Source organism: Portunus trituberculatus, chromosome 8 (assembly GCF_017591435.1).
Source record: "Portunus trituberculatus isolate SZX2019 chromosome 8, ASM1759143v1, whole genome shotgun sequence".
Lineage (NCBI taxonomy): Eukaryota > Metazoa > Arthropoda > Malacostraca > Decapoda > Portunidae > Portunus > Portunus trituberculatus.
Window position 1 is genome coordinate 2,726,645 of NC_059262.1, and position 23,356 is coordinate 2,750,000.

General features: G+C 41.8%; 2 protein-coding genes and 1 long non-coding RNA gene across 6 annotated transcripts in view; 2 read left to right on the forward strand and 1 right to left on the reverse strand.

Annotated features, from left to right (window-relative positions):
* Positions 1-641: 641 nt before the first annotated feature.
* On the forward strand, positions 642-21,122 carry LOC123499870 (proline-, glutamic acid- and leucine-rich protein 1-like; the record flags this gene model as incomplete). The annotated part of the gene is made up of 12 exons (XM_045248408.1): positions 642-1,037; positions 1,866-1,930; positions 3,092-3,188; positions 4,293-4,445; positions 5,003-5,074; positions 6,884-7,117; positions 7,693-7,899; positions 13,456-13,568; positions 13,962-14,211; positions 14,899-15,209; positions 15,242-15,247; positions 20,861-21,122. Coding segments are annotated over exons 1-12 (1,878 nt in total), but the record flags the coding sequence as incomplete, so codon positions are not given.
* A 37-nt stretch (positions 21,123-21,159) lies between these two features.
* The window catches only part of LOC123501047, a 5,131-nt gene continuing 2,934 nt past the window's right edge, over positions 21,160-23,356 (forward strand). Inside the window, exons 1-2 of the long non-coding RNA XR_006673542.1 lie at positions 21,160-21,338; positions 21,703-21,850. This is a non-coding gene — a long non-coding RNA (uncharacterized LOC123501047). The remainder of the gene's footprint in view (positions 21,339-21,702; positions 21,851-23,356) is intronic.
* Positions 22,005-23,356, reverse strand: part of LOC123501045 — a 45,782-nt gene continuing 44,430 nt past the window's right edge. For all 4 annotated transcript variants that reach the window (XM_045249618.1, XM_045249619.1, XM_045249620.1 and 1 more), the window contains one exon: positions 22,005-23,356. This exon is cut by the window's right edge and continues 9,202 nt beyond it. The gene's annotated coding sequence lies outside the window, so the exon portion shown is untranslated.

The window sequence follows — 23,356 nt, forward strand, 5'->3', positions numbered from 1 at the left end:
AGTGATCTGTCGTACCCAAAAGGTTAGTCTGAGCCCTGAGCTGTTTCTGTAAGGGAATGATTAGCTGGGTGACATTCCTTAGTGTGTGTGTGTGTGTGTTCCAAAGACAAAAAAGTTTATATGTTGCAATAATAAAGAATGATGAAAATATGATAGCCACTTCAATTCACCAAGCCAAATAGTATAAAGCTGTCAGTGCAGCCTTGCCCTCACTTCCCAGATAACAGGAATATACTGAAAATTACATCACCATTTACTTATGATGGCTGAGTAAGGTTCAGATTAATTCAGTTAATATCATTGCTAGTTCATTCACTGTGCTACTCAGTTTGAAATATAATGGGTTTTTTTTTTTTTGGGGCCAGAAGTAAATAGTTAGTGTTTTGAGTATAGCGTGCGTGTATAATTTCCATAAACTCATTAACAGCTACCAAAGATGAGCAGAGTTATTTAAATCTCCCGCCATGAGTCAAGTCCACGTCAAACCAGATACATGATAAAGAAATCTTAAATACATCAACAAGAAGCACAATTTAAGGACACAAATAATAAACCAATACATTTAGTAAGAATATACAACATACATATTTAAGATTAAGGATGAATAAGAAAAAGTAAGAAAGAAGATATCGATAAGACAACCCTGAATTAATATGGCGGAGACACGTGGGGCGGCGCGGAGAGAGGAAGAGTGACTGACTGAGGCAACACTTGATGAAATTGGAAAAAGAAATGAACATATGATCAAAATTTGGAAGAAAAAGACAAAACGAAAGTAAGCCAAGAATAGAACACAAACAAGAACAAGAAACAGAGAAGTGGGAGCCGATATAAAGGCCTTGAATTCCACACTAACTGGACTGGAAAGAGAGAGAGAGAGAGAGAGAGAGATTTCAAGTGTCACAGGTCCAAAGAAGAAGAACTGAGCAATGGACGTGTACCAGAACATTTGGACCAACTGCGAGAAGAGCCAGCTGGAGAAACACAACCAGCTGATTAGCGAGTGTGTCATCAACCAAGGACTCTTCCAAAACGAGGTGAAGTATCAGTGACACCTGCCGATCCTGTGTTGCGTGTCATTCATCCTGCCGGTTCTGTGTTGCGTGTCATTATTTATCCTGCCCATTCTGTGTTGTGTCATTTATCCTGCCGATCCTGTGTTGCGTGTCATTCTCCTGCCGGTTCTGTGTTGCGTGTCATTCATCCTGCCGGTTCTGTGTTGCGTGTCATTATTTATCCTGCCCATTCTGTGTTGTGTCATTTATCCTGCCGGTTCTGTGCTGCGTGTCATTCTCCTGCCGGTTCTGTGTTGCGTGTCATTATTTATCCTGCCGTGGGGTGTCGTGTCACTTGGGTTGTCATGGTGGTGTGTGGTGAGGGATTCTGGGAGTAACTTTGCCGTCATAATGTAAGGATGTGTTACAGTTGGTATTGTGACAGGTGGCCATTTGTTGTATTTTGTTGATTATTTGTAGTAGTATTAGTTTTCTTTCACTTCCTTTCTCTCGTAATTAGTTTGTGGGCATCTGGGGAATCGAGGGTTTGGGGGAGGGGCGAGAAGGCAGTGAAATATGGGGTGTGTGAACTACGGGTGTTTTACTACATGTTACGTTCTCTTCTTTTTCTTCTTCTTCTTCATATCGTCCTCACCTTTTTCATCATTATCATCTTTTTCTTCTTTTTTCATTACTTTTTTTCATCATCATCATCTTTTTCTTTTTCTTTTATCTTCTTCTTTGTCTTCATCATCATCTTTTTCTTCACTCCCTAACTTGTCCCAGCCAGGTGGTCTGTGCCCCATCTGGACTACTCCCATTAGGACTTAAACCTAACCTAACCACCTCTCTCTCTCTCTGTGTCTCTAGGATGATCGTCTGCTTAAGATTCACGTCCGGGAAATCAACAGTCTGCTCAACAGTCCCAAGACCAGGTGAGACAAGTAGCCATGGGTGTCCTGCCCCTTCAGTCACAGTGGCAGTGTTTGTTAGTCAGTTTGCTGTTTCACCCAGCCATGGAATCTGTGTTGTGACTCATGTGTTTCTGGTGACAAATGTAGTGAAGTGATTGATGGTACGTGTCATTTTTGTTGTAATTTAATATTTTTTTAGTTATAACTTTTTCACCTCAAATTTATGCCCACCTCACATTCCCAATGAACATGGGGGTCCTGTGGGAAATTGGGGTTTTTGGGTGAGGGAGCTTTAAATTAAGTAATGTGTGTTGCAAAAAGGTCGAAAATCAACAAAATTACATAAAAAATGGAAATACTTTGATGGTGGCAGTGGTGGCTGGATGCTGCGGCGCCAACCATTGGTTTGTTTATATTGAGCAGCGTTGCCAACGGTTCACTACATTCCTGGCGGTGTTTAGAATAGTTTAAAGTTATGTCAGGTTAGGTTATTCTTGTATTTAAAATGTATGTTTAAAAGTTAATGTTCGTTGATCTCTTTTTGAAATTTTGGTTCCATCAACCTCTTGCTCATGAGGTAATGGTTGATTTCTGACCTCTTTTATAATGCACATTACTTGATTTAATGCTCCCCCACCCAAAAAACCCAACTTCCCACAGGTCCCTAATATTGCAGGGAATGAGAGGTGAAAAACAGTTATAACCTGAAAATATTAATTTACGGCAGAAATGACATATACCACCAATCATTTCACTACATTTGTCACCTGGAAAACATGAGTCACAACACAGATTCCATGGTTGGGTGAAACTGCAAACTGACCATTAGTACAGTAGTAGTGGCAGTAATAGTTCATTGTTAGTTTTAGTTCCAGTATCCACCACATCTGGTGCTCTCCAGGAATTAGTAGTAGTAGACTAATAGTAGTAGTAGTGCTGAGTTATCTGGGAGCTTTAAAAGAAGACTATACAAATTTACACATGGGTGAGAGAGGTGGAAATAGACAGGCATGTTTTGTACAGGGATGTGTTGGCCTGATGACTACTTCCTTCAGTCTTTATTTTATGTTCTAATCCTCACTTTGTAGACCGAGGGCTGTGGCTCAATACCTAACCTAACTCAACACAAACTTCTGGCTGTGGCTTCTAAGTTAAGCTAACCTAATGTAACCCACTACACAGGGAGCGAGGACTGCGGCTCCTGCTGGATGTGGTGCCGCAGTGTCCCCAGCAGGTGTTGGCGGAGCAGTGTGAGCGCTGGTTCAAGTTTTGTAGTGATGTGAGTATTGGTGGGTGTGTGTGTGTTCCTTTTCTTTCTTTTCTCTTCTTTTTCTCTCTTACTTTTTTTTTTCCCCTTTGCTGGAGCTCTTCCTACATAAGAAAAACAAATAATGAATAAATAATTGTTTCTTTCATGCTGTATTCTAATTCAATACAGTATGTTTGATTTTATCCAGCCTTTGCTTCCACTGATGTACGTCCCTTGCTTATATCACCTCTTCTAGTGTGAATGTGTATATCTCTCACACAGCTCAGCAATAACAGCAGTAGATAAGTGACTGATTCATTAAGACACAAGTGAGATAGATAAGTAGATTAAGAATAATGATAGCTAATAAAGTGGATAACAGACTCGCTGCCTCAAAACACCACCAGTGAAATACAGCAATAATAACTAAAAGAAATAATAGATTCACTGCCTTAAAACACTGTCATTGAAATAAAGCCATAATAGATAAAACAGATAATAGACGCACTACCGTAAAACTTCACCATTGAAAGAGAATAATGATAAATAAAACATATGTAACAAATTCATGGCCTCAGAACACTCGTCATTGATATATTGCATTGATAATAAAACAGATGATAGATTCACTGTATTAGAACACTGCCATTGAAGTAAAAAAGTGATAAATAAAACAGATATGTAACAAATTCACTGCCTAAAAACACCACCATTGAAATATAGCATTGATGATAAAACAGACAATAGATTCACTGTATTAAAACACTACCAATGAAATAAAATAGAAATAAATAAAAGAAAAAAAAAAAATTTACTGCCTTAAAACATGGTAATTGAAATAGAGCAATTATAAATCAAACAAATAATAGAATCACTGCTTTAAAACACTACTATTGAAACACGGGAATAACAAATAAAGACTCACTGCTTTAAAACACTGCCATTGAAGTAAAGCATAGACAAATGACACAAATAATATCTCCACTGTCTCAAAACACCATTGAAACACAGGAATGACAAATAAAGACTCACAGCTTTAAAACAGTCATTGAAATAAAGCATGGACAGATCACACATATAGTATCTCCACTGTCTCAAAACACGACCATTTAACCAGCAACATTTTTTTTCCAGGCCATAGCAGCATCCAGGAAGACCAGGAGCCTGACACAAGCCTGCCAGGTCCTCACGGCACTGCTGAGGGACCTGCCCATCCTGCCTGAGCTGCAGCGTTGTGTCTCGGCAAAGTCCTCCGCCTTCCTGGTCCTCGAACTGTCATCGGCTGTGGTGAGTGGTGGAGCTTTGTTGGCTGTGGCTCGTGTGTTTGCATTTGTGTGGGTCTGGCATCTCAGTGGACCTTTATTTTTTGTTTATTTATTTTGTCCTTTTCTCTTCTTTTTTTTATTTAGTTTTTCTTTTCTCTTCTCTTTTCTGTTTATTTATTTTTCCTTTTCCTTCGTTTCTCTTCTCTTCTTTTTATTTCTTTTTCTTCTTTTTCCTTTTCTCTATTTTTTTATTTTTATTTTCCTTTCTCTTTTCTTCTTTTTTATATATTTTCCTTTCCTTTTCTCTTTTTCCCCTTTGCTGGTGCCCTTCCTACATGAAAGACAAACAAATAATGAATAAATAATTGTCTCTCATTCTGTACTCCAATTCAGTTCAGCACATTTTACTTTGGTTGAGGGACACACACCTCTTAAAGCTTGCCAAAATTTCCTTCTTTTAGAGACACACATATCTTTTAATACATATCCTTTTAATGTAATAGGGCATATTTTCTATACATTTTAGAGACCTTGTATTATCTTCACATATTGTAATGGAGTACATTTTCTGTTTTGCAGAATGACCCAGCACCCCTCGAGTGTCTTTACGAGTACATCCAAGCTGCTCCCGGCCAGTGTCTGCAGCATAAGGTGTGTTAGTGGGGTCAAGGGGACATTATTAGGTGTGTTCCTGGGGTGAAGGGGACATGTTAGTAGGTGTGTTGGTGGGGTGAAGGGGACATGTTACTAGGTGTGTTACTGGGGTGAAAGGGACATGTTAGTAGGTGTGTTGGTGGGGTGAAGGGGACATGTTACTAGGTGTGTTACTGGGGTGAAGGGGACATGTTGGTCTTTGTTTCTTCTAATTATGGTTTGTAGGGTTAGATCTGTGCATACATCAAAGGTTCCCATGGCTCTCTGCTTACTGATCAGACAACTAACGCTTTTACTCCAGAGATTCCCGTGATAAACCCATATTGTATAAAAAGAGAAAACTACCACTCGAGTCTCTATACCAGGCTGGCAACACACACACACACACACACACACACACACACACACACACACACACACACACACACACACACACACACCCGGTAGCTCAGTGGTTAGAGCGCTGGCTTCACAAGCCAGAGGACCGGGGTTCGATTCCCTGGCCGGGTGGAGATATTTGGGTGTATCTCCTTTGACGTGTAGCCCCTGTTCACCTAGCAGTGAGTAGGTACGGGATGTAAATCGAGGAGTTGTGACCTTGTTGTCCCAGTGTGTGGTGTGTGCCTGGTCTCAGGCCTATCCGAAGATCGGAAATAATGAGCTCTGAGCTCGTTCCGTAGGGTAACGTCTGGCTGTCTCATCAGAGACTGCAGCAGATCAAACAGTGAACACACACACACACACACACACACACACACACACACACACACACACACACACACACACACACACACACACACACACACACACAGAGCACTACACCCCAGGAGCTTAGGCACACCACAGCTGGCCACACACAGACACACCCCAACAAGACCTTACAACACACACTGCCTTGCCATCACTGCTTCATGAAGTGAGTGTTCAGTTGAATTAAATAAAGATCTCAAAATAAATAGATAAATGGGTCAAACCATAACTTGTCTCTCCTGTTTTGAGATAAATAAGTAGGTATGACAATAAATAAATACATGGGACACATTTTTACCTTGAGATTTGTGTACGATTAGACCATTTTATTGACATTAGGAAGCGTCTATGGAGGTCAGAAGGTTAATAGTCCATTGTTCAGTATTTTAATCCCCCCCATGTAAGTTTCTGAAGGTGTGTAAAGTCACCAAACAGTAAGCAGAATGAATATGGCAATGCATCATGCTACTCAAGGGGTTCACTTCTCTCACCTGTTCAAAGATAATTAAACAACATCTCAGGTAAATGAATAGACCAACCTTAAATTGTCTCCCCTGTTGTAAGATGAATAAGTAAACAAGATCTCAAAAAATATAGACAAAACCTTAACTTCCCTATTCTCCCTACTCTCCCCTACTAACACCCCTGTTCTAAGATAAAATGAATAAACAATAGCTTCAAAAAATAAACCAAACCTTAACTTATTTCTTTTGTTGTAAGATAAATAAGTAAGCAAGATTTCAAAAAATATATCAGCAAAATCATAGCAAGATCTCAAAAAAAAACAACCCATAACTTGCTTCCCCTATTCTAAGATAATAAACAAACAAAATCTTAAAAAATAAATAAATCAGTCTATAACTTCTCTCTTGTAAGATAGATAAACAATCAAGATCTCAAAAAATAGATCAACAAAACCATAACTTGCCTCCCCTATTCTAAGATATATAAGTAAACCATCTTCAAAAACTTAAATTCTCTCCCCTCGTAAGATAAACAATTAAACAAAATCTAAAAAACAGATCAACAAAACCATTTCATCCCTCCCCACAACAGAAAGTTCTTGAGGAGCGCATGTTACACCACCTGGACAACCCTGTGACTCTCTGTGGCGGTGGGAGCATGACACGGCTGGCAGGGAGGGTGTTCGCCGCACTGCCCCTGCCTGGCATTGGCGGCGGGAATGTGGCACAGGCACGCGCTGAGGCCAGGGGGAGGCAGTTGGCACTCCTTCTGGCTCTGGCACACTCCCTCATGGACACACTGCTAGATGGCGTGGTGGAGAAGGAGGTGAGGGAGTGGAGGGTGTGTTAGGGTGTTGTGTGGTGGTGGTGAGTGGTGTAAGGGTGTGTTGAGGGCTGGTGGTGAGTGGTGTAAGGGTGTGGTGAAGGCTGGTGGTGCAGAAGTGAGGCTGTGGTGGTGTGATGAGTGGTGTAGGATGTGTTTGAGGGCTGGTTGTGGTGTAGAGGTGAGGCTGTGGTTGTGTGGTGGTGAGTGGTGTTAGGGTGTGTTACGTGCTGGTGGAGTGGTGGAAGTCTTCAAGGAGGGGAGTGGGGAGTGGAGATGGTGTAGTGTGTGTTGAGGATTGACAGTTGCATTGGTGAGGCTGTGGTGGCATATGGTGTGGTGTAGGTCTTCCCAGCTCCCCTTTCTCTCCACTTCTCCCTTTCTCTCTATTGAATTTCCACCATATCCCTCCTTGTTTCGTATCCTCCCTTTTAGTCTTCCTTCAAACTCAATTTTATGCAAGAGCAACAAAAAGAGTGAAAAATATACTTACTGGTATGAAAAGAATACAAAATTGAAGGACAGTCTTTAAAAAATCATCTTATAGTGCTTATCATCCCTCTCCCTTCACCCTGCAGTCACACCCATACCCCAGGGAGCACAGTGGCCTCACCCTTCGCCCACTGGAGGACATCACCACCGATCCCATCAGCTCACGGCTCGCCATCATCGCTCGGCTCTCCAACACTCTGACCTTTGTGGCAGAGATGATCACCGACGCTGCCAACACTGCCATCACCTTCACTGCTGACCACCTGCTCAGTGTGGCCTTCAGACTGTTGCAGGTTGGTGTGTGTGTGTGTGTGTGTGTGTGTGTGTGTGTGTGTGTGTGTGTGTGTGTGTGTGTGTGTGTGTCTGTTTGTCTATCTGTCTCTGTGTGTGTTTAGTTTTATCTTCCAGCTCTTTATTTTTTTGTGTTCTTATCACTAATGAGGTTTGAGTAGTGCAGTGGTATATCCAGGGTGGGTGATAACTGAGGGGGCTGAAGCCACCCAAAATTTTTGTGTATCATGGTGCAAGGTAACAGGTCTGTATGGAACAATAATGTAACAAGGCTTTTTGAAAAGGTTAAATCAGATTCTGTGACTTACTGTGAGTCTTTGAGTTAAATCATTTGACTTCTTTACATGTCCACATGAAACCTATGATGGATCCTCTCAGCAAATTCATTTTACAGTTAATGATACTTAAAAGTACTGAACATCATTGATACATCTGCAATAGGGCCTCACTTTATATATGCAGCAGTGCTGAAAATTGTGCAAAGAATGTAGCTTATTGCTTGTATAAGATCTTTTCACTGTCTGTTTCCTCAATTGAAATTCCTGCTGTGTGGAAAAACCTACTATAGTCCCAATATTAAAAAAAAAGGCAAAAGAAGTGATCCCTTAATTTTAGACCAGTAAGTCTTACATCGGCATGTTGGAAGACTTTGGAGAAGCTCATTGTGGTAAAACTGTATGAATATTTGGAATCTTATTCAATACTTAACAATAACCAGTCTGGTTTTCAATGTGACAAGTCTGAAGGATCAGCTTTTGCTAGCCTGTGATGCAGTGACTAACTGGATAGACAAGGGATATATGCTTCATCTCATACTTTTTTTTTTTTTTTTATTATTATTTTGTGGCATTTGACACATTACATCATCAGATTCTTCTTACTAAGCTTCATAATATGGGCATTGATGGTGATACTCTTTCTTGTATAAAGGCTTTTCTTTGTCACAGATCAGTGGAGGTAGTTGTGGGCGGACAGGTCAGTTCTTCATTTCCAGTAGTTAGTGGAACACCTCAAGGCTCTATATTAGGTCCTGTTCTCTTTCTTATCTACATAAATCTTTAACATGTAACTCTAAACTATTTGCTGATGACCTCAAACTGTATCTCTTTATACAGCCTTATACCCTCTCCACCATACAAGACAGTTCAAAGAGATATTTATTCTTAATTACAGTTGGTGAATCCTGGAATCTAAAGATTAATGCAGATAAGATCAGATGTATAAGTTTTGGAGTCAATCTTTGTCAGATTTGTGATCTGGGACCCTATTCATTATGTACGGTGAAGGCAAACCATTACATATGAGCAACGTTGCAGTTGATCTGGGTGTAACTTTAGAGCGAGCCATCGTTGAGACTTCACATTTACATTCAATCCTTGGTGTCTAAAGCTGCTGGACTAACTCGCTTCTCAAATTCACTCTGTGTCGGTTTCCTTCCTTCATGGTTAAGCTTTCCATCACTCATACATCCACTACCTGAGTTTGGGTCCCCAGTGTGGAGTACAGGTTATGTCATGAATTGGACTCTTTTGGAATCAGTTCAGCAACGCTGGACTAAGCAAGTTATGGGTCTTGGCAACATGTCTTGTGATCAGCGACTCAAAACTCTACACCTGGAAGATCTTTCATGGAAGGTTTGGTGTTGTTCCTACTGGTATTTTTACCATGGCTTCTCTGAGAGGGATGTTGAGGGGTCAGGAATTTAAAGTGTTTGTTCCCTACACATCCTATGAGGCCAGGCTCTCTCACTCACTCACACACACTCTCTCTCTCTCTCTCTCTCTCTCTCTCTCTCTCTCTCTCTCTCTCTCTCTCTCTCTCTCTCTCTCTCTCTCTTTATAGGTGAAACTTTGACTATAGCAAACTATCCAGTATCTTCCTTTACACACACACACACACACACACACACACACACACACACACACACATATATATATATATATATATATATATATATATATATATATATATATATATATATATATATATATATATATATATATAATTTTTATTTTATTTAATTTAATTTATTTATTTATTTATTTATTTTTTTTTTTGACTGGCATGCTAGCCATTGATGGGTTCGCTCCAGGGAAGCCTGACGAGGTAAGGGACGGAAGAGAGGCAAGATATAATTTGTGCATTGGCCCCTATCAGTAATAAATTAGTTACCCCCTCACAAGAGTTCGAGGAAATGAGTATTAATAAGTTACTACTGCTCTTATTACATAAAATTAGCTCTGCTTACGGTTTGAAAATACCATCAAGATTGTTAATTTTTAAAATATATAAAAAAAAATTATCAGAGGGCTTACAGCGGTTCCCCTAACCCAACCCAGCGGGTAGCCACCAATCTCAAGGGGTACAGGAAGTCAGGTTAGCCTCCTAAACTGTGACCCTTGATCCGCCACTGAATGAGAGAGAGAGAGAGAGGGGGGAGGGCAGGGAAGGGAAAATCCAAGAACGATAGTTTATGATAATTTGATTTTGAATTTCCACAAGCTTTGCCTCTCTGATATTGTCAGTCTATTCAACTTTATATATATTTTTTTTATGATTGAGAGAATGGAAATAGAATAAAGGATGTGGATCCTTTGTCTTGGTAACACTGTCTGGACCCCTCAGGCGTCAGGCCTCCGTCACTCAGTGGTCACTTAACTTCAGTGTTCTGTGTGGTGTGTTGTCGGTAGGGTGTGAGGCAGGCAAGAGTCCTCGATTATTGGTGTTTTCCCGTCGTATTGAAGTGACAATGCCTGGTAGTGTGTAATATTTAACGATATATCCCACAGTATTTCTGTCATGGAGAATAAGATATGTGCTAAAACTAATGGGAATAACCAGACAACACAGCCAAGATGAAAGAAGAAAATAGTTTATTGAGAACATTTAGCACAGTGGAGACGAAAACCACTTGTGTAGTGTGTGCTGTGTGGCTTCTCGGTAATGTAAGCTTCACCTTTCATACGTGGCTGAAGGTGTAAGGCAGGTGAGTGTGGCGGGCTGGGGCAGGCATAGATACGGATTACATTCATATAACTCAACATTTCACGGTCATAAGTCGTCATGATGAAGTCTAACCACCCCTCCCTAACCTCCGGGACAGTACATCAGTGAATCAACCACAGCGGAAAATGAAAAACCCGGATGTAAACAAACTGTCACCTCAGCCAATCGTATTTATCAGCCGTTATCTGCTCACCTTTCATTTATGACAAGCCTAACATGTCATAAGACGGAGCTACCAGCCTGTGCTTTCATATCATGCCGTCAAATATATCCGTCGTAGCCTGGTGTCGGTGTGGTGAAGGTTTTAAAGTGAGCTTAGTGGGATCTGGTCGCCGCTGGGGCCGCCGCCATCTTGGACTGGCCCGGGGCAGGTGGGTCTATGGTCGGTTGAACTGTTTTTCCTATATTTCTTCCGCCAGTTATTTTGAGAGTTTGGATAGGTTTTATTGTTTCTAAATGATAGTCAATAACATTTCAAGTCTTTTGAATACTCGTGTTTGGTGGAACATGTTGGTTTTGTGGGTGTTTTGATGTAAATATGTGTTGGGTTTCCGGCGTTATTTTTTCATATCGCCGATTAGGATTTTTATTATTAGAGTTTCTAGTCAAGATATTATTGCTTCAAAAAATCGTTTATGACTTAATAAATGTTTTCCTTCCTGTTTGAGTTCAGTGTGTAGACTTTGAAAGATTCGTGGTCCCTTTCAAAGTGTAAATGTTTACGTTTTCGGCTCCGTTGTTATTCTTATATTTCGACTCCTTGCTAAACTTAAAGTATTTGTGAAAGTAGTTCGTATCTTTTAAAGTGTTTGAATTCCTACTAAAACAAACTTTGTGGACTGTAGAAAGTTATTTAGTAATATCGGTGTTATAAAACTTATTCAAATAAACTTTTATTTTTCATTTTATTACTACTCAGGCTGGAAGTGTTTTGTTAATCTTCCTAGTAGTTAAAAGATATGAGGAATCTAAATATGTAAAGGAATTCAGTGTACGCACAGTATTTAAAAATCCGATTTTCAAAATGAATTAGGTACGTATTTTACGGGCTCTGTGACGTCACGAGCTCCTGGCCAGGGAAGCCGTGCTCCTGGACCCCGTAGCTCGTGACGTCATCAGGCCGAGCGCTCCCCGCCCGCCCAACTAGCATTTTCTGCCATATTTAACGTGATATAAAGGTTTTCAAGGTCTCTGGGAATGTTTCTAGACTCAGGTATGTACTAGTAGTGGTAGCAGGGGTGTGAGGAGGAGGAAGGAAAGAGAAATAGAGGAAGAGGAGAAGAAATAAAGACGGAGGAGGAATGCCGGTGCCGATATCTCTTCGTCATATTTAGCGTAATATAAAGGTTTTCAAGGTGTCTGCCAGTGTTTCCAGACGTATGTGTGTGCTGATTGTTGTAGTAGGGATGTGAGGAGGAAGGAGAAAGGAGAAATAAAGGAAGAGAAGGAGAAGAAAGAGGAAAGTGAAGGAGGATTGAGAGGGAGGAAAGCCGGTGCCTGGCTCTCTTCGTCATTTTTAGGGTAATATAAAGTTTCTCAAGGTGTCTGTTAGTGTTTCTAGTCATATATGTATGCTAGAAGGGATACCAGGAATGTGAGGAGGAGGAAGAGAGAAAGAAATAAAGACAGGAGGAGGGATGCCAGTCTCTCTCCGTCATATCTAGCGTAATATAAAGGTTTCCAAGGTGTCTGTTAGTGTTTCTAGACGTATATGTGTGCTAATTGTGGCAGCAGGAGTGTGAGGAGGAGAAAAGAATGAAAAGTTGAGGAAGAGAAGAGAAGAAAATGGGGAAGGAGGAATGCTGATACTGGGGTGTGTTGGTCATATTTAGCGTAATATACAAGGTTTTCAAGGTATCTGGCAGTGTTTTTAGCCGTAGCTGTGTACTCGTAGCGTCAGCAGGAGTGGGAGGAGGAAGAAATAAGGAAGTGAGGGGAATAATAAAGAAGGAGGATGAAAGCCAGTGCTGGGCTATCTTGGACTTCTTTAGCATGATGTACAAGGTTTTTAAGGTGTCTGAGAGTGTGTCTAGACGTATATGTTTGCTGATAGTGGTAGCAGGAGTGTGAGGAGATGAAATAAAGGAGGAGGAAGAGGAAAGCCAATACCAGGCACTCTTTGGCATGATTAGCATAATGTACAGTACAAGATTCTTCAGATGTGTGAGAGTGTTTTCTAGGTGCAGGTGTGTACTAGTAGTGGCAGCAGGAATGTAAGGAGGAGGAGGACGAGAGGGGAGTAATAAAGGAGGATGAAAGCCATTGCTGAGTTCTCTTGGTCATATTTAGCATAATGTACAAGGTTCTTAAGGTGTCTGGGAGTGATTCTAAGTGCAGGTTGGTAAGAGGAGTGAGAGGAGGAGGAAGGAAAGAAATTAGAAGAGAAATCAAGGAAGAAGATGAAAGCTGGTGCCGGGCTCTCTTCACCAGTGTACAAAGCTCTGAAGGTGTCTTGAGAGTTTCTTGGTGCAGTTTCTAGGTTCAGGTGTGTACTAGTGGTGGTAATGGACTTACTGGATGGTGGTACAGTGGATGGTTTGGTATGTTCACAGGTGGAGTGTGGAGTCCTGGAGCGGTACAAGGGTCAGGAACACAAGCTGCTGGCCTTCTTCCTGCCCTCCCTCCACCACCAGGCACTGCTGCTGCTACAGGACGTCATTACCAGGTGACTCACTCAATGACTAAATGAATAAAGAGATTGATAAATACAGAATAAATGAATAATTAACTGACTGACTGGTTGACTGACTTTTTTTTGTTTATATTTTCATTACGACTGATTTTTTTTACTCTGAAATTCACCTCTTCCTTGTTTTGTGATTACTGTTGTTTGTGTTCTTATTTTCCTCTTCCTACTCCTCCTCCTCCTCAGATTATTTTATATTTTGTTCTCCTTATTTATTTTTTTTCTTATCCCTCCTGATAATTTTTGTTTTTCTACTTATTCTTCTCTTCTAATATTACTTTTGTCCTCCTCCTCCTCCTCCTCCTCCTCCTCCTCCTCCTCCTCCTCCTCCTCCTCCTCCTCCTCCCTCTTTACCTGGTCCTTTACACACAGCCTTGGCGAGGGAACAGACTGCTACTTCGACACTCTGGGGGACCTGCTGACCTCTGTGGTGCAGGCGAGCAAGGCCGGGGCAAAGAGCAGGCCAGTGTGGTGCAGTGGTGGCCAGCAGACGAGGGTGGTGGCATATGCTGTGCTGGCGGAGCTGGTGAGGACGTCGAGGGGCAGACACACACCCTCGGCAGCGCTGGTTACTATGGTGCTTAGTGATGTGAGCCCCAAGGAGGAAGAGGTGAAACTGCAGGTAAGAGAGAGAGGGGTGGGATGGACACAAAGGGAGAGGGAAATGGGAGAGGTATGGTATGAGATAGTGGGAGAAGCTGTGTTGTGGAGGATAATGGAAGAGGGAGTGTGTAGGAAGAGGTGATGGGAAGTTGATGGGGTGAAAAGAGAGGGGTGACATTGGGAGAGGAGAATGGAAGAGTTTTAAGGTGTGTTTTGGATGAGGAAGTGGAGAAGGAGGGAGAAAAAGAGGAGAGGTGAATGGAAGGAATGAAGAGAGAGAGAGAGAGAGAGAGAGAGAAGTAGGAATGAGTTGTTTTGATATTTGTTTTGTTGATGAGATAAATTTGTTAAGATGAATGTATGTCAATGAGAAATAGATAAATGAAAGGAGAAATGAGTTGTAGATTGTCACATGCGAAATAAGAATGAAGGAAGCAAGCCAAAATGAGAGAGAGAGAGAATGTATGTAGTTCCTTCTCTCTCTTCTCTCCCCTACACCACTTCTCTCAACTCTGTACACCACCTTCCTTTCATACACCACCACCACCTGTCACCTTTTACCTCTATACACCACATCTTTCCTCACTCTCCCATACACCACCACCACCACTTTCTATCACCTTTTATCTCCATACACCATCTCTTTTCTCACTTTTCCCGTACACCACCACCACCTCCACCTCACCACCCTGCCGTCCCCACACAGAAGCAGGGAAAGGGTCTCGCCTCCCTGTCAGTCACCAAGGCAGCAGGGAAGAAGAAGGGATACACAGTAACAGCTGGGAGTGCTGGTGCCAACGTTGGGCCGGTGCCAAGGCCAGACCGCTTCAATCGCCTGGCCCGGGTGGCGCTGGTGGTGGCCGAGATGTTGTTTGCCCACGCCTCTCACTCCATGGCACTCAAAGACCACCAGGTTTGTTGTTGGTTTGTTGTGACTCACTACAAGATAGGTAGGAGGGAGATGGGGACACAGAGGAGGTGGAAGAGTAACAGTAGGAGGAGGAAGAGAAAGAAAAAGTATTAAGATGACAGGTTTTACAGGAAGAGGAGGAGGAGTAGGAATAAGTACAATAATGACAGTTATCAACAACAAGAGGAGGAGGAGTAAGAAAAGGTACTAACATGACAGGTTTTACAAGAAGAGGAGGAGGAGTAAGAATATTTACAAGAATGATAACTATCACAAGAGGAGGAGGAGAAGTACAATCATCAGTTTGCATGCCAGCCAATGAGCTAGTTATTTATTCAACATACCAGTCAGTCAGTCAGTCAGTCAATACACCAGCTAATCAGACCACTACTTTTAGTTGGAGAGCTAGCTGACTTTTATTCATAGTATTGAGTGCAAAAGGTTTGAGGGTGTAATTCTATTGTACTTTGCATCTGGATGAAGGGATGGGACATCTTAAGTTGCACAATCCTGGGGTTTGGCCCCTGAGGGTCCCCAAAATGTGACCCCCAAACCCATGTGACCCCAGACCCATGTAATCATAATTTTGAGTGCAACATCCATTTCAAGTTTGTTGCATTCAGAATACCCCAAAAAAGAAAGTGGCACAACTTAAGACGTGAAAATGCCTGGGGTTATTAATTAAGACACGCACTAATTAATGACTAATTAACGATTTATTTAAACTTTTGAGTGCAACAAAAATTCTTTTTTCAAAACATCACTTAATGACACCAGACACTATAATCACAACTTAAGACGCGATGTTTCCTGGGGTTTGTAGATAAGATGGGTGTTTTGACCCCTGAGGGTCATGGGAACCCCAATTATGGAGTTCTACCCAAGAGGTAGTGCAACAATTTTTATACCTGTTATGGATGACACAGTGTCTCAAATGGACAAAAATGTAATTTAAGACATAAAAATGTCTGGGGTTACTAATTAAGACGCCTTCTAATTAATGACTAATTAACGATTTAATTAAACTTTTGAGTGCAACAAAATTTTGTTTCAAAACGTCACTTAATGACCCAAGACACTATAACCACAACTTAAGACCCGATTTGCCATGGGGTTTGTAGATAAGATGGGGTGTTTTGACCACTGATGAACTGCTGTCCTACGATTGGCGATTGATTAGCTAATGCACCTAATGCCATTACTGAAAATTCCTAATCAAATACACCCCCCTTTCCTTAGTTTATCTGAACAAATGGACCAGCGTCTCGACACATTACTCATGTAACTCATCACTGGTTTCGTCATCCGATGACTCCATATCCCCAAGCAGAGGATCATGATCTTCGTCGGCATCATCATCTATTCCATCTTCATGTCCCACCTTCGGACGGTATCTCTGGAATGAGGGCAGGGGGGCATCTGTTCACCATTGAACCAAATGATGCGAAATTCACCGTCAATGATTTCCCAACCACATGCGGGTGTTTTCTGCAGGTCATTCTGATGCGCACTGCCCCAAAGTCTGGCAACAAATGCACATCTATCAATGTGTGGTGCAAGTTCAGATTCACAGGGTGGAATGCTGCTGCCCTCAATGCTTTTAAGTTTGTCAAACGGATGTTTTGCTGTTGCCTTTCTCTTGTAGGTTTTTCGACCACATTGAACCGGTGCTTGTTTAATGGAACAGGTTTACGCGCTCCGTACAGTACACAGACAAATTCCTTCAAGGTCGCGATGACTTCCTCTGTTAGGACAGTTTTGCTCAATGATTCAAATGCCCTCTGGAACTTGTCGCTTTTGCTGACAACTGAATAAGGCCGGTTCTTGCCTTTTCGCGAAAAAGCAGAGGTGTAATCGCATCCAGTGAAGGCGTGTAGGCCGGGAGTGCAGCACACATAGATTTGCCAATCGCGGCAGCAATCTTCGTAACGTTTACATAACGCAGGTTACCTTGTCCTTTAGTACCAACTTCCATCCAGACTGTGACTGTGATTCTATGGATGTGATGGAGTAGCAACACCAGAATATCCGTGTCAGAAGCTCGAACAACAATGTCACCAGGGGTATTCTTGTCCGCTTCAATCATGTGAAGGATGACTCTGGTGTCAGCTTCAGGGTGGTTGCAGTTTAAAGACGGAACTGCTTCTGACTTCACTTCGCCATCATCCACGAAATAACGCGTGCACTCTCCCATCACTCCCAAGAACACCTGTCTTCCATCTAGAAGGGCAGGTAGTTGCTGTTTGACCAATCCTTCGTTAGAAAGACAGGCAACTCTCGTTTGAATGACTCCCTCTCAAGTTGTTTCCTGAAGTTTGAGTCTCTCTTCTGTTGAGGTCCTTCAATAACCAACTTTCCTCCAACTACAGCTTCTCTGCGTTCTCGCTCACAGTCCTTAATTGATGGTCTTTCGTAAGTATCGAAAATGATGTCGATCCTCCGGGACTTGTACGCCAAACTAGTCAGCAGGATGTTCCGTGAGAGCTCCCCATATGTTTCTGGCTGATCTGGTGACATGCTGTGAAACTGAAAATTGCCGTCGATGATGTGAGTTCCAATAAATGTTGGGCTACCGTGGTCACTAACAGTACCTTCAAGAAGTTTGAACAACTTGCTTTTGTCTGTATGAACCATCGTCCCATCACTATGACACATTGAGAGTGGCACAGGTGTCAATGGGAATGAGAAGACATGCTCTAGGTCAGTGTTACTTGTTGCTGCAGTGAAGGCAATGCGGCCAAGAAGTGCACTGTTGCATTTGAGTTGTGCCTCTTTCGTGTTCTTGCCTGCTTTTCGATTTGCCACACATTCAGTTGCAAATGTGCGGAGATGATGTTTGCGAATTGGTTTTCAAAACGTTCCGCACTTTCAAGACATTCTTTGACAAAGGTTTCATGCCTATCCTTGCCGTCTTCTGGAATCTTCAACAGCGATGCACTTGCGGCATCGGACAGACTCTTCCCAGTGCTAATGTTGATCAGAGGCAAGCTTGTGTCGAGTGAAAATGGATTGGCACAAGACTCAATCTGATTGATGATCTTTTGGAGGTCTTCATTGTCTTTCCTGATTCTGGCGGGACTGAGGTCAGTTTGACTGCATCTTGTATTGCCCATTCCGACTGCAGCAAGAGCTTCATTGATAAGTGCTGCGGCTGCTCTTTGTAACACTCCACCGTACTCTTGAACTGTAGTTGTTCGTGGATGAGGTGTATCCTGTCATCCTGGAGGCCGCATCAGCATTGACCGTTTGCTCCAGGGTCAGATCGACTGGAATCCGTGCAAAGTCATTGTCTGATCTCCTGACTGAGAAGCCGCCATCCTCGAGAATCTGCCGGAGACCGGGATGAGATTCATGTAGATTCATCAAATCCAGCTGGTACTTGCTCATCCAGCGAGCGTAATTCAGTCTGTTTGTGGCAAAATAGAGATCGATGATTGGTGTCAACATAGTGATGAAGAGATCGATGTCTGTTTCTCTGACAGCGCGGTCAACCATGTGGTAAATCTGTATGAACCGGATATACATAGTCCAAAACTGTGCGGTTGGACCAAGGTCTCCACTTTCAGCTCTGCTCTTGAAGTTCTCAAAAGCCTCAAATAGCTCTACAAATGGTAGCGAGTTGCAGACACGATCAACATCTTCCTTGTTTTCGAGGAGGGGGACATCCTGTAGTTCCAATAGAAGCAGGTCAGAGTTCTCATTATCCTTAAGGAAGCGCCGAAAAAGTAGTGTCTCTAACGCAAGGGCTAGCATTGGATGGAGGCGTTTGCAGCGGTTGTAGCTCAAGCATTCAATGAATCCTCGAAGAGAACCAGGTGCCAGTACCCCCGAGTCAGTCAGCATTGCTGGCCCACCTGATTCTGCAATGACCTTTCCAATGGCTCTGAAGAAGCACATGAGAATGTGAAATACTCCAAACATGACAAAAAGGTTGTCGAATTCTGGCTGACTTGTTACTTGAATTCTGTGTGCAGTCTTTGTGACATCTAGATCGTACGATACCAGGCCATATTCCTGGCCACATTCCTCGGCACACTTCAGGGCTGTGCGCATAGTGTCTGCTACAACGGCGTCCTTTGTGATAGGTTGGTTCAGGTTCGGCATATAGTGAACAACTTGCTTTGGCAATCGGTCTTGATGAAGACGTGCATTGAATCCACCCCACATTGGCACAGTTTCAGAATTTAGGATGTGGCTCACAAGGAATATTGTGTCTAGTTTTCTTGCTCGGCCAGATATGTCAGGAAGCTTGCTATATGCTGTATTTGGATATTCAAACTGATCCATCCTTGGCTTCTTTCTATATGGAGCGACATCTTCTGGCAACACATCCAACTTTCTCTTGCGTTTCTTACGGAATGTTGGCAGTGCGATGTCAGCTTGAGAAGGCAGGATTGGTTGCTCGCCATCAACTTCAGTGGCATGTTCTATCAAAGCATTTACTAAATCACACAAAGGCATATATAGGCAGTAGTCAGTTTCAATGTAAACCATGCGGCGGCATGCCATGTTCTCTGTATCCACTGTACTGAAGAGGGCTAATGCATGCCGTAGCCCTATTGATGTTACATCTGTATTGTTTGTACACTTTCTCCCATTAAACTAAATTGTACTGTACCTTATCATTGATGTGAGCCTCCAATTTCACGAATATGCAATGTGGTCAATGATTATGCCAACAACTAAACGAAATCATGGAAAATTGAATTATTTAAGAAAGGAAAAGTGTATGCAGCATGCACTTGTCCCTGTTGCAGGGATTGGCATTTTGTCCGTTTGAGACCCTGTTTCATAAATAACAGGTATAAGTGTTGCACACCTCCTTGGTAGAAATCCATAATTGGGGGTTCCCATGACCCTCAGGGATCAAAACACCCCATCTTATCTACAAACCCCAGGGCAAATTGGGTCTTAAGTTGTGGTTATAGTGTCTTGGGTCATTAAGTGACGTTTTGAAAAAAGAATTTTTGTTGCACTCAAAAGTTTAATTAAATCGTTAATTAGTCATTAATTAGAAGGCGTCTTAATTAGTAACCCCAGACATTTTTATGTCTTAAATTACATTTTTGTCCATTTGAGACACTGTGTCATCCATAACAGGTATAAAAATTGTTGCACTACCTCTTGGGTAGAACTCCATAATTGGGGGTTCCCATGACCCTCAGGGGTCAAAACACCCATCTTATCTACAAACCCCAGGAAACATCGCGTCTTAAGTTGTGATTATAGTGTCTGGTGTCATTAAGTGATGTTTTGAAAAAAGAATTTTTGTTGCACTCAAAAGTTTAAATAAATCGTTAATTAGTCATTAATTAGTGCGTGTCTTAATTAATAACCCCAGGCATTTTCACGTCTTAAGTTGTGCCACTTTCTTTTTTGGGGTATTCTGAATGCAACAAACTTGAAATGGATGTTGCACTCAAAATTATGATTAAATGGGTCTGGGGGTCACATTTTGGGGACCCTCAGGGGCCAAACCCCAGGATTGTGCAACTTAAGATGCCCCATCCCTTCATCCAGATGCAAAGTACAATAGAATTACACCCTCAAACCTTTTGCACTCAATACTATGAATAAAAGTCAGCTAGCTCTCCAACTATTTGCCTTCTACACTTGCCTTGCTCAACAAAACACATTGATTGCTACCATGGGGAAGCTGGAAGTTTCTCTCTCTCTCTCTCTCTCTCTCTCTCTCTCTCTCTCTCTCTCTCTCTCTCTCTGCTGTTATTTTCATGGGGTTTTCATTGCTCCGTGGAAGTGAGGAAGAACCAATGATTGAGGATAAGATCAATCACACACATGAAGAAGAAAGGAAGGAGGAAGACAAGGAAATTGAAAAGGATGAAGGCAAGAAAGATAAAGAGAGGGAGGAAGAGAACAAGAATAAGAAAGAGGATAAGAATGAAGATGAAATTTGGTGCAGTGAGGAAGAAAAAGACAAAAATGATCTAAAAGAGAAAAAGAAGGAAAATGAGAAAGACAAAAGTGATATAGAAGAGGAGGAGGAAGAGGAAAATGAGAAAGAAGACAAGAGGAAAAAGCAGGAAGATCAAGAGGAGAAAGAAGAAGGAAGCAGAAGAAACAGAAGCAGGAGCATGACAAGAAAAAAGTCTCAGGAAATGCAAAGAAGAAAAAGTAAAGAGGAAATGGAAGGAGGAAGAGGAAAGACAAGAAGCAAGAGGAATGCAGGGAACAGTGACTCGCCAGCTAAGAGAATGAAGAGTAGCAGTGATCAGGTGAGCTCATTCTAACTCAGTCTTGAACCTATTACCCCTCACATTCCTTGCTCACCATTGTTTTAACCCCTTCACTCCTGGGATGCATTGTTATCATAAGTTTTTAGCAGGATTAGATGATTTTATTCTCATTAGGAAGGGTCTATGGAGGTTAGGTTAATGGCCAGTCTTCACTATTTTAATCGCCACATAAGTTTCTGAAGCTGAATAAAATTGCTATACAGTAAGCACAATAAATAAGAAAATGCATCATAAATCTTAATAGTGAATTTGTTTTATGTAAGAGGGGAAGGCCAACAGAAAGAGTAGAAAAGTGTCTGTTGCCTGTCTTTTTTCTGAATCATCACAGCCTCACCATTTCCAGGGCAGCGGTGGCAAGACGGGTGAAAGCAAGGCAGGTGACGGCAGCAGTGACTTTCTGACTGTTGATGAGATGCTGAAGGACTTTGTGGAGTGAAGAGTCTCGGCCAAACCACTTCCTCCACCTGGTGTTCCTCGGCTGCCCATCAGAGGTGAGTCCGTCGTGAAGGGATGTGTTTGGTGTTTATTTACTTTGAGGCTTGTGTTATTTATTTATTTTAGCATTTTTTGTCAGTGTACTATTCTGAAGCAGCAGAGTTTGTGGTGTGAGATAAAGAATAACAAGGTAGGATAATGAAAGTTGTGTTTAAAATCTAGTCTTTTTATTACTCTTTATTGGTTAAGATCACTTGTGTCTTGCAACCCTGTCTGTATGTCTGTATGTATGTATATATGTATGTGTTTATAAGCATTGGCACTTGCATTCATTCTCTTACCCCTACACACACACACACACACACACACACACACACACACACACACACACACACACACACACACACACACCCTAGTTATTTTCAATGTTTCTAATCCTCTATGTGGTGCGTGGGACATGTCAGGCACCTTAAACTCACTTTGGCTGGACTGTCTACTGTGATGTGCCTGTAAGGACTGCCGTCATTCTGGGCTGCTACTGAGGGTCATGGGAGGGACTTCAGGGGGCAGTAATTGCCTGAAGTGTACCATTAAGTATATGATGATGTCAGTCTGCTTATTGAGGAAGGAAGTATGGGCTGGTCTTTTGAAATCTCTCTCTCTCTCTCTCTCTCTGTACAGAATTCTTAAGCTATGACTATAATTATTAAAATGCTTGAAAGTCAATAATAACTTCCATTAGAATTAGAGCCTGTTCAGCTATTTATAGTCTTGTTCAACTATTACTGTATTCATGGAAATACTGTTCAAGATCCTGATAAATTATATTGGAGCTGTTAAACTATCAGTAGAACCATGAAAACAATCCAAAAAGTCGGATACTTCCACCAGACCCTATTAAAGTTATCTCTAGCTCTTTACTTTATCCATAGAATCATAAAAATGCCCTTGTAAACTCCAATGACTTCCATTAGAGCCTGTCAAATGTAGCAAGATCAGGTGCATAAAAAAAATTAATAAAAAAAAAAAATAGGAATGTGATCTTTGCTTGTAGAGAGAGAGTGAGAATGGTGGAGATGGATGGAGAGAGAGAAAAATAATGTATCCAGCCAGTACAAGGTTATTTGAGGCAGTAACTGGAATAGATTATGATGAATGATGGTAGAAAAACAACATTGTCGAGTTCTTACAATGTGCCCTCAGTTCCAGCTATTCAAAAGGGATGACAGGTGAAGCACATTTGCCCAAAGGAGTGTTTACATTTAAAAGCTATCGATCAAAATCTTGTGCTGTATGTCCATCTCTGCCAACCACTTTCCCTCTTCATCTTGGTGTTTGTGGAAATTTAAGAGTAGTGTAGTCTTAGTCCATTTGATTTATTATCATGGATTTCTGTAGTGTTTGTTGTAACTTCATGAGTCATTCATATATTCCTGTCCCTCTCTGCCACTGTTGTCTCTCTTGCCTTTATTCTTTATCCCTTCTTTCCTTCTCTTTCTGCTAATTTTTCTTTTCATCTTCATTCCTTCTTTTTAGCCTCCATCTTTTCCTCCTTCTTAATC